This window comes from Bos indicus x Bos taurus, chromosome 3 (genome assembly GCF_003369695.1).
Source record: "Bos indicus x Bos taurus breed Angus x Brahman F1 hybrid chromosome 3, Bos_hybrid_MaternalHap_v2.0, whole genome shotgun sequence".
In the NCBI taxonomy this organism is placed as follows: domain Eukaryota; kingdom Metazoa; phylum Chordata; class Mammalia; order Artiodactyla; family Bovidae; genus Bos; species Bos indicus x Bos taurus.
In genome coordinates this window covers 12448671-12462619 of record NC_040078.1, presented here as the reverse complement: position 1 = coordinate 12462619, position 13949 = coordinate 12448671, and the positions used below count along the sequence as shown (strand labels likewise).

At 41.6% G+C, this 13949-nt stretch overlaps 1 protein-coding gene across 1 annotated transcript in view; it reads right to left on the bottom strand.

The window, feature by feature from the left end:
- The window catches only part of FCRL3 (Fc receptor like 3), a 36905-nt gene extending 30941 nt beyond the window's left edge, over positions 1–5964 (bottom strand). The window contains 2 exon segments of the mRNA XM_027526014.1: positions 1290–1460; positions 5907–5964. Of these exon segments, the coding sequence (XP_027381815.1) occupies positions 1290–1460; positions 5907–5964 (229 nt within the window).
- Between the last annotated feature and the right edge of the window lie 7985 nt (positions 5965–13949).

Here is a 13949-nt window from a genome sequence, read left to right as displayed (position 1 = left end):
TTGGCATCTCCTGCATTTCCAGTGAAATTGTGGTGGAAGTGATACTGGTAATTTTTTAATTAGTTGATGAGATGTTGTAGATTCACTATCACACGTTCTTTTTTTTTTTGGAAGCCTAAGCCAACACACAAAAAGGCCTACCCTGAGGCCACCACAGTACCTGAGAATCCAGATCACATTTACATTCACTCTCTAATTGACTGTTCTGGTTGAGGTCCCAACCCATACCCAGCATCAACCACCAGCTATGTACGTGTAGATGGCCACTTATGATCTGTAAAATAAATTCATGAATACATAAAGGAGTCTCTGTTCTTGTAATGAGGAGGGTAACTGAAAAGAAATGGATAAGTAAAAGGGAAAATATTGTACTAAGTTGTTTTAATTTATTTAAATATAACTCCTTATTATATCCTACTCCATTGAGTATAAACTAATTTTGTCTATTGAAATTGTTAAATTACATTTAATAATTGGACTTTTTATTTAAAAGTCAAGCATGGAGGAATGTGTTAATGATTTTAGTCTCAAGTGACTACATGCAGGGGAAAATGACATATTGCAAAATTAGTAATATAGCAACATTGCCCACTGCATGGAACCTTAGAAAATTGTGAAGCATAAAAATAATTGAGCAAATTTTGGAAGGTTTTATTTTTTCTTTCTCTCTTTTTTTTTTTCAAATCCAATCTATATCGGTGATGAGCCCTGGAATCCTTGCCGGTACTATGCAGGAATGGTAAATATAAATTCATGTAATTTTATCTAAATATAGTGTGTACTTCTCGGGTTAGTGCAGAGAGAACAAAAGCAGTCAAACTTGGAATGAGCTCATTTTCTCCAACTCCTCCCACTTAGCCAACATCACCTAGATACTTCCACCTCTTTTCTTAAATTCCCATGTGTTACCAATAAAAAGTCATTGATTATAATACTATCCTTGTATCTGGGATTCCCTGATAGCTCAGTTGGTAAAGAATCCACCTACAATGCAGGAGACCCTGGTTCAATTCCTGGGTTGGGAGGATCCACTGGAGAAGAGTAGGCTATCCACTCCAGTATTCTTGGGCTTCCCTTGTGGCTCAGCTGATAAAGAATCTGCCTGCAATGTGGGAGACCTGAGTTCCATCCCTGGTTGGGAAGGTCCCCTGGAGAAGGGAAAGGCTACCCACTCCAATATTCTGGCCTGGAGAATTCCATTGACTGTATAGTCCATGCGGTCGCAAAGAGTCGGACATGACTGAGCAACTTTCACTTTCACTTTCCATATCCAGGGACCATCAACCCACCTGAGACAAAGAGTGGCACCAGTTCACTGAGCTGGACCCCCAGGGCTCCGTCAGCCTTATAGTAGTTTCCAGAATGTTTGGTGGTCAGGGAGAGATTGAGAAATGCTCCTCCTCCAGAGGGTGCTAAGTTGTTCCCCAGATTGATGTCCTCATGATAAAGCCAGTACAGGACTGGGAGGATGTGGGAGCAGCTTCAAATCTTACAGCAAAGTTCCACCATATCCCCCAGGACAGTCTGGGTCCTGGGAACCCTGAGGGTGAGGACAGGACAAGATGATGGAATTAACAGACCCAAAGTGGGGCTATCAGAGAGGATTGGTGATACATTAGACTCACAAATTCCCATACCAGGATCTCAGCAAAGAGCCTGGCTCTCAGTCATTATGAATTCCTTCCATTCCCTCATTCCCACTAGCATTATCAGAAGCTGTTTCTGCAACAGTATCATTAGAAGTTTGGGGAAATATAATTCTGGATATTGTCTGGAGACATGATCATTTGTCCTTCTCATCTTATTTGTTTCTAATGCCAAGCCAGCCCCCTTTGTGTTTTATTCCATGAAAAGAAAGAAAGATGTCAGCAGTTTAACTTGTAAAGGAAACCCATCCTCAAATTGTTGTTGGTTCTCCACAGCACTGATCTCTGGGATCTCCTGGGATTTCCTCATGACTCCTGGCTCTTGGTTTGGGGATTTCTATCTGAGATGAAAGAGCATGAAACTTCCTTCTCACAGGGATATTCATCACCTTGCTCTGGGTGGGATTGTGGCCATTGTCAGCTCCACAGTCATACTGGCCAGCATGGCGGCCCTTCACAGCTGGGATCTCTAGGTCTGCTGATGGAGAATGCTGGACTCCTGTCCCAAACGGGTTCCTGTGGCCTCTCTGTGCTAGGAAAATGTAATGTTTCCTATATCTTCAGCCCCTGAGCAGAACAGAACGAGATCTCCTCCTTTAATCTCTTGTCCTTTAGGGACCTGAGTATCTTAGCTTACATCACAGATTGGGACTTTTATCTGAATAGAAAATGACATGTGAGAACCTTGACTATGAAAAACTCTGGGACCAGAAGGTAGACTTATTTCACTCTCTAATGCAAGGAGGCGTAATATGGGTATTGCCTATGTAACATATAATAAGTACACAATGGTATGGAATCCATGGTAATTATCCTTGAAGTATGTGGATACTGATGCTTGCATGACCTGACCCAGATCTTAGCTAATTTCTTGGGGGGCAATCATTAAATAACTGTGATGAATCCACTCCATGAGAGAAGAAACATTTTTTTTAGATGAGTCACTGTGCAGATACACTTTTCACATAGAATGAAGAGGGTCACTGGTAGCCTCAATTCTACCTTGAAAAAGACACTGTTCCTAATAATAATAACACTTAATCTATTATTCCCAATTCTAAGGGACAACACAAATCATCACCCATCCTCTGACCACTCCTGTTCACTTTGGTTTCTCCTTTCTCTGATACTTCATTTAGCTAAATATGTGTTGCAGTTCAGCACATGGAGCTGTTTGGAGAGTAGAAGCCTTGCCTTTTAAAGTCCCCAGCCCACTGCTAAATGCCAGGGCACACAATGAGTGATCAGTGATGATTTGATTGATGATATTACTTTCATGAAAAAGAGAAAGATTATAAGGAGCTTGGTGCATTTGTTATTCTTATGAAATGCCAACAGCAATTTGCAGTGTCTCTAGTCCAACTCCTACTTTCCACAAGGACAGAAATTGCACAAAGAAACAGAAGACTAGCAACCCATGCTGAAGCTACAGTGTTCATATTTTCCCCCATGCTCAGCTCCACTGATACTTATTCTGCTCATGAATTTAGGACTGGAGGCTCCGACTTCTGACACTGTGAATCACTGTCTCTGCCTGCCACCAGTAAGATCCTGAGTCTTCATTCAGTATGGTGGATATCTGGAGCTCTGAGGAGCTGCTCTAGTCTGATCCCAGGGTCCTGCTGGCTCTTAAGAAGCAAATTAGAGTTGGGCATCTGGGCTCTGCAAAAAAGACTAGGTCTCTCAAGAGACGTCAGGGTCACTGGGCCCCCATCAGTGGGCCCAGAGGAGCTAAATGTCAGCCTAAGACATGGAAACAGTTCTGAAAAGAGGGATCACAATGGTTTTCAGAAGACTGCAACTTACGGTTCCTGCTGAAAAGGACCTAGTGAAAAGCAATCCCAGCAAAGAGGATATTCATAACAAGACATATATCATCTACCATGTCTCCCTTGTATGGTCACACCACAAGGACTTCAATTCGTATTTGATGTATGGTTAGGTTTCCACTAGGAGGTTCTCACCTGCTCTGCTACCACTGTCTCCTGTCCAGCCCAGCTTTCACAGGAGTGATGATTTTACCAAAGACAGTAATCTTTGCTATTATTATTATTATTTTGGTTGTGCCAGGTCTGAGTTGTGACATGCAATGAGATCTTCAACCTTTGTTACAGCTCGTAAACTCTTAGTTCAAGTTTGTGGCATCTAGTTCCCTGATCAGGATTCGAACCTGGACCCCCTGAATTGGGAGCTCAGACTCTTAACCATTGGACCACCAGGGAAGTCCCTCTACTATTTTTTACTATTTCTTTCTTTAGAATTTTCTCCGAGTAACAGTACAGTAATATTTGCCACTGTCACTCACAACTGCCAATTTTGGACAGGAAAGCTTAAGACTTCATTTGTGAAAAATAACTCCTTTCACAAGATAACTCTTGTGAGTTATTCACAAAATACCTCTTTTCTTTTGTTTGTGGACAAAATTTTTCTAGTTTTGTCATAAGTTGCAGTCTTTGTTTTCCAGGCCTTTTCTCTCTGGAGTACCAGAATCACACTGTTTCATTCAAAGACAGAAGAAGGAGCCAAGAAGGTGAGACAGTCTGAAAGAGAGGGGAGGGGTGGGGACTGGACTTCTCATTTCTGCAGAGAATCTAATGTCTAACCTACTCCCTTACTCTTAGGCAGTGAGATGGTACTAGGCACAATCTCTTCACCTTTAGACAAAATGGTAGTTGCAACCCATTAGGCAGACAGACATGCATCTTATTTTTCCTGAGAGAATATCTTAGTCAATTTGGGCTGACTTCCCTGTTGGCTCAGATGGTAAAGCATCTGCCTACAATGCGGGAGACTCGGGTTCAATGCCTGGATTGGGAAGATCTCCTGGAGAAGGAAATGCCAACCCATTCCAGTATTCTTGCCTGGAAAATCGCATAGAGAATCCTGGTAGGCTACAGTCCATGGGGTTGCAAAGAGTCAGACATGACTGAACAACTTCCTTAGCACTTAACAAAATATCATAAACCATAATACTGGAGTGGGTTGTCATTCCTTTCTCCAGGGAATCTTCCCAACCCATGGTTCGAACCCAGGTCTCCTGCATTTCAGGCAGATTCTTTACTGTCTGAGCCACCAAGTTGCCAGAGTAAATAGCCTTAACTTCCCATGAGGGAAGCCCCCATCATAAACCAGGGGGGCCTATCAATAACACAAATATTTCTCACAGTTCTAGAGCCTGAAAGCCCTATCTTGGTGCCAGCATGGTCTAGTTCTGCTGAGGCCCCTTATCCAGGTTGCAGACTGCTGACTTGTTTTCTCATACAGCAGGAAGAAAACTAGCCAGTTTTGACCTCTTCTTATAAGGGGACTAATCCCATTCACGAAGACTCTACCCTTATAATCTATTTACCTCACAAAAATACTACCTCCAAATACTATCACTGTGGGAAGATGGTTTTAACACATGAGTGGATAACTGACTAAAACAGTCAGTCCATTGCAGGGAATAACTTTTTACATGGCAAAAGTGTATTCTGCTAAAGCTCCTACTTCTTAGCTTTCTGCATTGGTGACATCACACAGGGGACCATTGTCCTTGTGGGCATTTGCTTTCCCATAGCTCATGCTTTCTTCCAATCTTTCAAGGCTCTATGCCATATTATAAATTCATGTTCTGTTCCTTCTTCTTAACTAGCTAGATGAAACCACAAAGTGGCCTGGATAACTGCAGAATAAGCTGGTTACTAGAATAAGATCCAGTAATTTCAATTCTCAGAACTTTCTTCTTAAATGTTTCCAAAAATTTTTTGTCCATTCATTGAATCTATAATGAGGAAGATACGAGTTTAAATCCAAGGTTTAGTTCTTAAGTGACTGATAATTGTGAAAAAAAAATTTTTTTTCATTACCAAATACAAATGTCCTCCCCAAGGGCTGCTCTTCTTAGATTGGTCATGGATTATCTAATTTCCACCCTGTGTCTTCACTTATTTATGGTACCAAACTATGTTTTGTGTTTGTCACATCTGCAATATATTTTAGGATTATAGTTGAGGATTTTGATCCCAAGGTGAGGAACTAAGCTATACCTCAAATGAAAATATTATCCCTACCACTGTCCAATTACACCATGATTACCAGAATTTGGATGTACAGTGTAAGGAAGGGAAGGTCAGTCATATAAGAGATGTCATACCTCCTGAAGTATCACTGTAAATACAGAGCCAAATGCCACAAGAAGCTTATGGAATTTAGAATTTTAATTTTTAAGAAAAACTTGCGGTTTTTTACTGACTAATACAGGTGGAAAATCAGACTTACCTGTTGAATATTGAGGGACAATCTGTTTAATAAAATCAGAAGAGCAGAAAATGTGCATTATAGTAACAATAGGTTAATTCAAGAATTTTTCTCTCCTTTATAGATGGAGACTAGATCCCATGGGGACTTGGCCTTGGGGCTTACAATGAAGCCAATCTTTAAACCATTACTAGAGTCTTCACCTAGAAACTGGAAAAAATTCCCAGGGATAATGCTTTCTAAGATAGGAAGGAAATATTCTAAGTCATGGTTTGAAATGCTATTGAAAGGGCTCATGATGAGCAACTTCACAGGCTTGGGGTATAGTTGCCTAACTGAACCTTTGAGTAGGTCACTAAGAATTATTCAAAGGATAGAGTGAATGCAAGAGATGAGTCTTGCTCCTGAGGAAGCTGAAAGCTAAAACTTCTGTAAATGTCCCTATACATTCCTGTTCCATTAATGTCTCACAGTTAAAGGTGAGACAGGAATTTGTTTATCCCAGTACAATTCCTTAGAGCCCACAAAGACCCTCCCACTTGGTGGTTATCATTGGATAAGCAAGGAAACAATTCTCCAGCTCCTCAGATTTACTCTTGGCTCGTGGATTTTCTGTGTATAGAACAAAACATTGTCTTCATTTACCTCTTTTGTTTAGCACAGTTTTAAATCAAGCAGTAAGATGAAATTATCTTTATTCATACAATGTTAAAAAAAGAATCACACATATGAAGAAATTCAGAATTGCATAATGACTGTCAGAACCAGCAGACAGTGCCTTGTGAGCTGATCAGCTGCATGTTCTGGTAAATCAAGTGTAATTGAGACAAAGTTGTGCCCATTCATTTACACATGGTCCATAGTGGCTTTTCTGCTATAATGACAGAGTTTACAAAGTTACAACAGAGACCTGAAAAGCCTAAACTATTTACTCTCTGGTCTTTTACAGAGAAAGTTTGCTGACTCCTGATAGAGAGTCAAAGGAGCAATGACAGACACATGGTCATTCTGAAGAATTATCAGCAATAGGAGATGGAGGGCAAGCACATTTGTTGCAGGAAAGGGGACCCTTTCCAGGCCCCGAAACTGGGCTCTTCGGAAAAGAATTGTCCAAGGAGACACATGCTGACAAAGCAAGAGATTTTATTGGGAAGGGCACCCGGGTGGAAAGCAGTAGGGTAAGGGAAGCCAGGAGAACAGCTCTACCATGTGGCTCGCAGTCTCAGGTTTTATGGTGATGGAATTAGTTTCCAGGTGGTCTTTGGCCACCAATCATTCTAATTCAGTCTTTCCTGGTGGCGCATGCATCGCTCAGCCAAGATGGATGCTAGAGAGAGGGATTCTGGGAAGTGGACGGACATGCAGTGTCTTCTTTTGACCTTTCCCGAACTGTTCCAGTTGGTGGTGGCTTATTAGTTCCATATTCCTTATTAGGATCTCCTGTCATAAAACAGCTCATGCAAATGGGTACTATGGTGCCTGGCCAGGGTGGGCGGTTTCAATCAGTGTGCTTCCCCTAACACATTCACACCTTTGAAAGTTCACAGCTTGAAGGTTCATATGTAGGGGACTTACCAAATTTAGTGCCTACTGAATGTAGAAAAAAGGAATCTTGCTTCACAGCAGCAGCCCTCTTCTCTCCCATTGCCCATGATTAAGCAAAGGAACATTAGCTAAAGGTCCCAATACATCTTTTAAGCCAAAATCTTGTTGATAACTATCTAAATACTTTTCAAGGAGAGGTATTAAGCATTATGAAATTTTGAAGTTATGAGAATTTTATTTATGAGAACATATTACTCTCTGAGATTTAAGATAAAACAGATTCATTCATTCACTCCATTCGTGGTCAACAAATGGTAAAGGGGCCTGCCCTGAGCATTTAGAATTAGGATGTATTGCAACAGGATTTTCCTGGGGCCACTGTTTTGCATCTGCCTTTGAAGTCTAAGCTGGAAGCAGAGACCCAAACATTTCTATTGGTCTCTGAGCTCTGAGAAATCCTTAGATCTTTCAGGAGCTGGAGATCTCATCCTGCTTCCACTTCAGTTCTAAATTCATGTTAACGCACAAAAGATTATCAGCAATGATCATAACAGTGTGAAGGCCTGGTTCAGCTATTTGAGATGTCCCCATAACCACCTGCTGAATTCCACGGTCAGGAAATGAAAACTACTTTTCAAAGTAAGTTTTTCACAATTAGCAAAAAAAGGAAGTAGAAGAGCTCTTCAATGTCTCACCACTATCTTCTTTTCTGTAGATGCCAAGAGAATTAAAGATGATCCTCTCAATGGCAGAGAAATTCCACACCTTAACGCTGATGATAGCTAACACTTATATATGGTTATTAATAAGCTGAATACATTCAAAGAGCTTTATGTTCACCAAGTTATTTTTAATACTCAACTGAGCGACTTCACTTTCACTTTTCCCTTTCATGCATTGGAGAAGGAAATGGCAACCCACTCCAGTGTTCTTGCCTGGCGAATCCCAGGGACTGGGGAGCCTGGTGGGCTGCCGTCTATGGGGTTGCAGAGTCGGACACGATTGAAACGACTTAGCAGCAGTAGCAGCAAACTTGTAAAATCGAGCTCTACCCTTCATGCAATAGAGGCAACTGAGGCACCAGAAAAAGAGCCATCAAGATCAACATGGTCAATTTCTAGTAGTAACAACTGGGAGTCAAACCCAGGCAGTTCAGTTCCATAGCCTGCCTTTTAAACACTTTGATGTCTTACTATGAAGTATTGTCTCTCAATCTTCCCTTAAGATAGAAGGGCCATTGTTAAAATGGCTCAGGTTTCTTAGATGAGATTTTCCTAAGTCTTAGGTGAGATTTTTCTAAGTTTGTAGAATGAGATTTTCACTAAGATTCAAAGCACTTTCTCTATATCATTGTGAACATTGTCCCCTTCCCTATTTCTAAATCATACTACTTTTTGTACCACAGACTGGTCTTAATATGGCTATACCCTACAAAGCATGTATCATGTTAAAGCCTACTGTCATTCTCATCCTGATAATATGTAGTCCTCATAAATGTTATATAGAACAGTCTGCTAGGGTGTCCAGGCAGATGCAAGTCGTGTTTTTGGACCTTATGCAACATGAAACTTTAAATCACAAAATCATAGATGTTTGTAACCTGGAGACTGACTGATAGTGAGATTTAATATCATTCACTGTAAACATAGTTTTATTTTGGAAAATGCTGATGTATATATGTGATGTTATGAACCATTATAATCATGTAAAAAGAAAATGCTAAAAACACCCAACAAAGGCAGTTTGAAAATAAATTATACACAGACTACCAAGCTGCCATTAAAATTATTCTTCTGAAGAATATTTTATAGGAATAAAAGATGTTTGTGATATATTGCTAAGGGGAAAGTGAAAAGAAAGTGAAAGTTGTTCAGTAGTGTCCGACTCTTTGTGACCCCATGGACCACAGAGTCCATGGAATTCTCTAGGTCAGAATACTGGAGTGGGTAACCTTTCCCTTCTCCAAGGGATCTTCCCAACCCAGGGATCGAACACAGATCTCCCACATTGCAGGCAGATTCTTTACCAGCTGAGCCACAAGGGAAGCCCAAGAATTCTGGAGTGGGAAGCCTATCCCTTCTCCAGCAGATCTTCCTAACCCAGGAATCGAATCTGCATTGCAGGCGGATTCTTTACCAAGTGAGCTATCAGGGAAGCCATCCAATGCTACTTTAACTATCTGTGTAAATGGTTTCTTTGTGTTTCAAATAGGATAAGTTTTCTTTCCCTGAGACCAGAACCGATCATCAAGTCCTTACCTGCTAGAAGTATTCCTAGTTGGCCTATAATTCCTCCTCTTCTTGACCATTTTGATGGGTGGAAGCAAATTAGGGAACAGAGTAGAGAGAGGAGAAAGTAAAACATGGTGGAGGAGTTAGTGGTAGGTATAAGTTTTCATCAACATTTGAGGAAGTTTTTCAAAATATTCACAGTTCAGTTCAGTCACTCAGTCATGTCCGACTCTTTCCGACCCCACCCCATGAATCGCAGCATACCAGGACTTCCTGTCCATCACCAACTCCTGGAGTTCACTCAGACTCACATCCATCGAGTTGGTGATGCCATCCAGCCATCTCATCCTCTGTCATCCCCTTCTCCTCTTGCCCCCAATCCCTCCCAGCATCAGAGTCTTTTCCAATGAGTCAACTCTTCTCATGAGGTGGCCAAAGTACTGGAGTTTCAGCTTGAGCATCATTCCTTCCAAAGAAATCCCAGGGCTGATCTCCTTCAGAATGGACTGGTTGGATCTCCTGGCAGTCCAAGGGACTCTCAAGAGTCTTCTCCAACACCACAGTTCAAAAGCATCAATTCTTCAGTGCTCAGCCTTCTTCACAGTCCAACTCTCACATCCATACATGACCACAGGAAAAACCATAGCCTTGACTAGATGAAACTTTGTTGGCAAAATAATGTCTCTGCTTTGGAATATGCTATCTAGGATGGTCATAACTTTCCTTCCAAGGAGTCAGCGTCTTTTAATTTCATGGCTGCAGTCACCATCTACAGTGATTTTGGAGCCCAAAAAATTAAAGTCTGACACTGTTTCCACTGTTTCCCCATCTATTTCCCATTAGTGATGGGACCAGATGCCATGATCTTAGTTTTCTGAATGTTGAGCTTTAAGCCAACTTTTTCACTCTCCACTTTCACTTTCATCAAGAGGCTTTTGAGTTCCTCTTCACTTTCTGCCATAAGGGCGGTGTCATCTGCATATCTGAGGTTATTGATATTTCTCCCGGCAATCTTGATTCCAGCTTGTGTTTCTTCCAGTCCAGCGTTTCTCATGATGTACTCTGCATATAAGTTAAATAAGCAGGGTGGCTATATACAGCCTTGACATACTCCTTTTCCTATTTGGAACCAGTCTGTTGTCCCATGTCCAGGTCTAACTGTTGCTTCCTGACCTGCATATAGGTTTCTCAAGAGGCAGGTCAGGTGGTCTGGTATTCCCATCTCTTTCAGAATTTTCCACAGTTTATTGTGATCCACACAGTCAAAGACTTTGGAATAGTCAATAAAGCAGAAATAGATGTTTTTCTGGAACTCTCTTGCTTTTTCGATGATCCAGCAGATGTTGGCAATTTGATCTCTGGTTCCTCTGCCTTTTCTAAAACCAGCTTGAACATCTGGAAGTTCATGGTTCACGTATTGCTGAAGCTAGGCTTGGAGAATTTTAAGCATTACTTTACTAGCATGTGAGATGAGTGCAATTGTGCAGTAGTTTGAGCATTCTTTGGCATTGCCTTTCTTTGGGATTGGAATGAAAACTGACCTTTTCCAGTCCTGTGGCCACTACTGAGTTTTCCAAATTTGCTGGCATATTGAGTGCAGCACTTTCACAGCATCATCTTTCAGGTTTTGAAATAGCTCAACTGGAATTCCATCACCTCCACTAGCTTTGTTCATAGTGATGCTTTCTAAGGCCCACTTGACTTCACATTCCAGGATGTCTGGCTCTAGATGAGTGATCACACCATCGTCATTATCTGGGTCGTGAAGATCTTTTTTGTACAGTTCTTCTGTGTATTCTTGCCACCTCTTCTTAATATCTTCTGCTTCTGTTAGGTCCATACCATTTCTGTCCTTTATCGAGCCCATCTTTGCATGAAAGATTTCCTTGGTATCTCTAATTTTCTTGAAGAGATCTCTAGTCTTTCCCATTCTGTTGTTTTCCTCTATTTCTTTGCATTGATCACTGAGGAAGGCTTTCTAATCTCTCCTTGCTATTCTTTGGAACTCTGCATTCAGATGCTTATATCTTTCCTTTTCTCCTTTGCTTTTCCCTTCTCTTCTTTTCACAGCTATTTGTAAGGCCTCCCCAGACAGCCATTTTGCTTTTTTGCATTTGTTTTCCAGGGGGATGGTCTTGATCCCTGTCTCCTGTACAATGTCACGAACCTCATTCCATAGTTCATCAGACACTCTATCTATCAGATCTAGGCCCTTAAATCTATTTCTCACTTCTACTGTATAATCATAAGCGATTTGATTTAGATCATACCTGAATGATCTAGTGGTTTTCCCTACTTTCTTCAATTTAAGCCTGAATTTGGTAATAAGGAGTTCATAATCTGAGCCACAGTCAGCTCCTGGTCTTGTTTTTGTTGACTGTATAGAGCTTCTCCATCTTTGGCTGCAAAGAATATAATCAGTGTTCAATTTTTTTTTTTTTAACTTGGCTGCAAAGAATATAATCAATCTGATTTTGGTGTTGACCATTTGGTGATGTCCATGTGTAAAAATATTCACAACCTTTCATTAATTCCAATATGTCCTATATAGAAATGTAGCCTGTTTATTTGGAAATTAATATTTCCTAAGGTGCTACCACAAATGCTGTGGGATAAAATTCACGGTTTGTGTGAAGGTGAGTGCTGTAGGTGGAAAGGAGAAATAATGAGTTGTTAGAGATGGTCATTGTCATAGTGAGGTGGATGGACCACAATGGTGGCAACAAGTCCTCTGAGATGATTGACATGCTCCATCTTGGTGCTGATTTTTTTAAACATGTATTTACTTATTTGGCTGCATCAGATCTTAGTTGCAGCATGCAGAATCTTTTAGTTATGGCTTGTGAACTCTTAGTTGCAGCATGTGGGATTTAGTTCCCCAACTAAGGACCAAACCTAGGCCCCCTGCATAGGGAGTGTGGAGGCTTAGTCACTGGACCATCAAGAAAGTTCCTGGATGCTGTTTTGTATCTGACAGATGGCAGACATTTGCATGTGGAAAGACACAGACTGAAAGCACACCTAAACTTGGAAACTGCAGCCAGATTAGGAAGCTAAGTAGTACAGTGGGAGAAAGGGTAACTTAATGCTTAAGACTGTAACAGCGAAAGTGAAATTGTGTGTGGTGGGAGGGGGGAGGTTAACCAAAGTGAGCTGCTGCTGCTGCTGCTGCTGCTAAGTCGCTTCAGTCATGTCCGACCCTGTGAGACCCCCATAGACGGCAGCCCACCAGGCTCTCCCGTCCCTGGGATTCTCCAGGCAAGAACACTGGAGTGGGTTGCCATTTCCTTCTCCAATGCATGAAAGTGGAAAATGAAATTGAGGTCTCTCAGTCGTGTCCGACTCCTAGCGACCCCATGGACTGCAGCCTACCAGGCTCCTCTGTCCATGGCATTTTCCAGGCAAAAGTACTGGAGTGGGTTGCCATTGCCTTCTCCGAACCAAAGTGAGAGATTTTAAAAAATCCCTTGTGCAGAGATAATTAGCCACCAGCAAGTTGGAGTCACAGGTACCAGAGGAAAGCAGATTTATGCATAGATAGAAACGTTTCTTGGTGCAACCACGTAGATGCTTGACTTGGAGATTCCACAGGTGGTAATGTACAGAAAGATATTTTCTCAGATGCAGAGCAAAAGCAATCTCTGCAAATTCTATTCAATATCTTGAATAGGATACAAAGTACAGTGCCAAACCAAGATGGAGTATGCCAGAATTGAAACCAAGAGTACTGTCATGAAATACAACTAAGAAGGGAAAAACATAACATCTCCCATTTGAGGAAGTTGGCTACTAGGATAGTTAAGATAGAAAAGGTAAACTTCTCTAGGCTGGTGAACTTCAGAGATCTCTGGATGTATCTGGTTGAATGTGGGGCTCCAAGGTCACTCTGACAGATTAAATGTCGTTTTATATATATATATATATCAGATCAGTCGCTCAGTCATGTCCGACTCTTTCCGACCCCACCCCATGAATCGCAGCACGCCAGGCCTCCCTGTCCATCACCAACTCTCGGAGTTCACTCAGACTCACGTCCATCGAGTCAGTGATGCCATCCAGCCATCTCATCCTCTGTCATCCCCTTCTCCTCTTGCCCCTAATCCCTCCCAGCACCAGAGTCTTTTCCAATGAGTCAACTCTTCTCATGAGGTGGCCAAAGTACTGGAGTTTCAGCTTGAGCATCATTCCTTCCAAAGAAATCCCAGGGCTGATCTCCTTCAGAATGGACTGGTTGGATCTCCTTGAAGTCCAAGGGACTCTCAAGAGTCTTCTCCAACACCACAGTTCA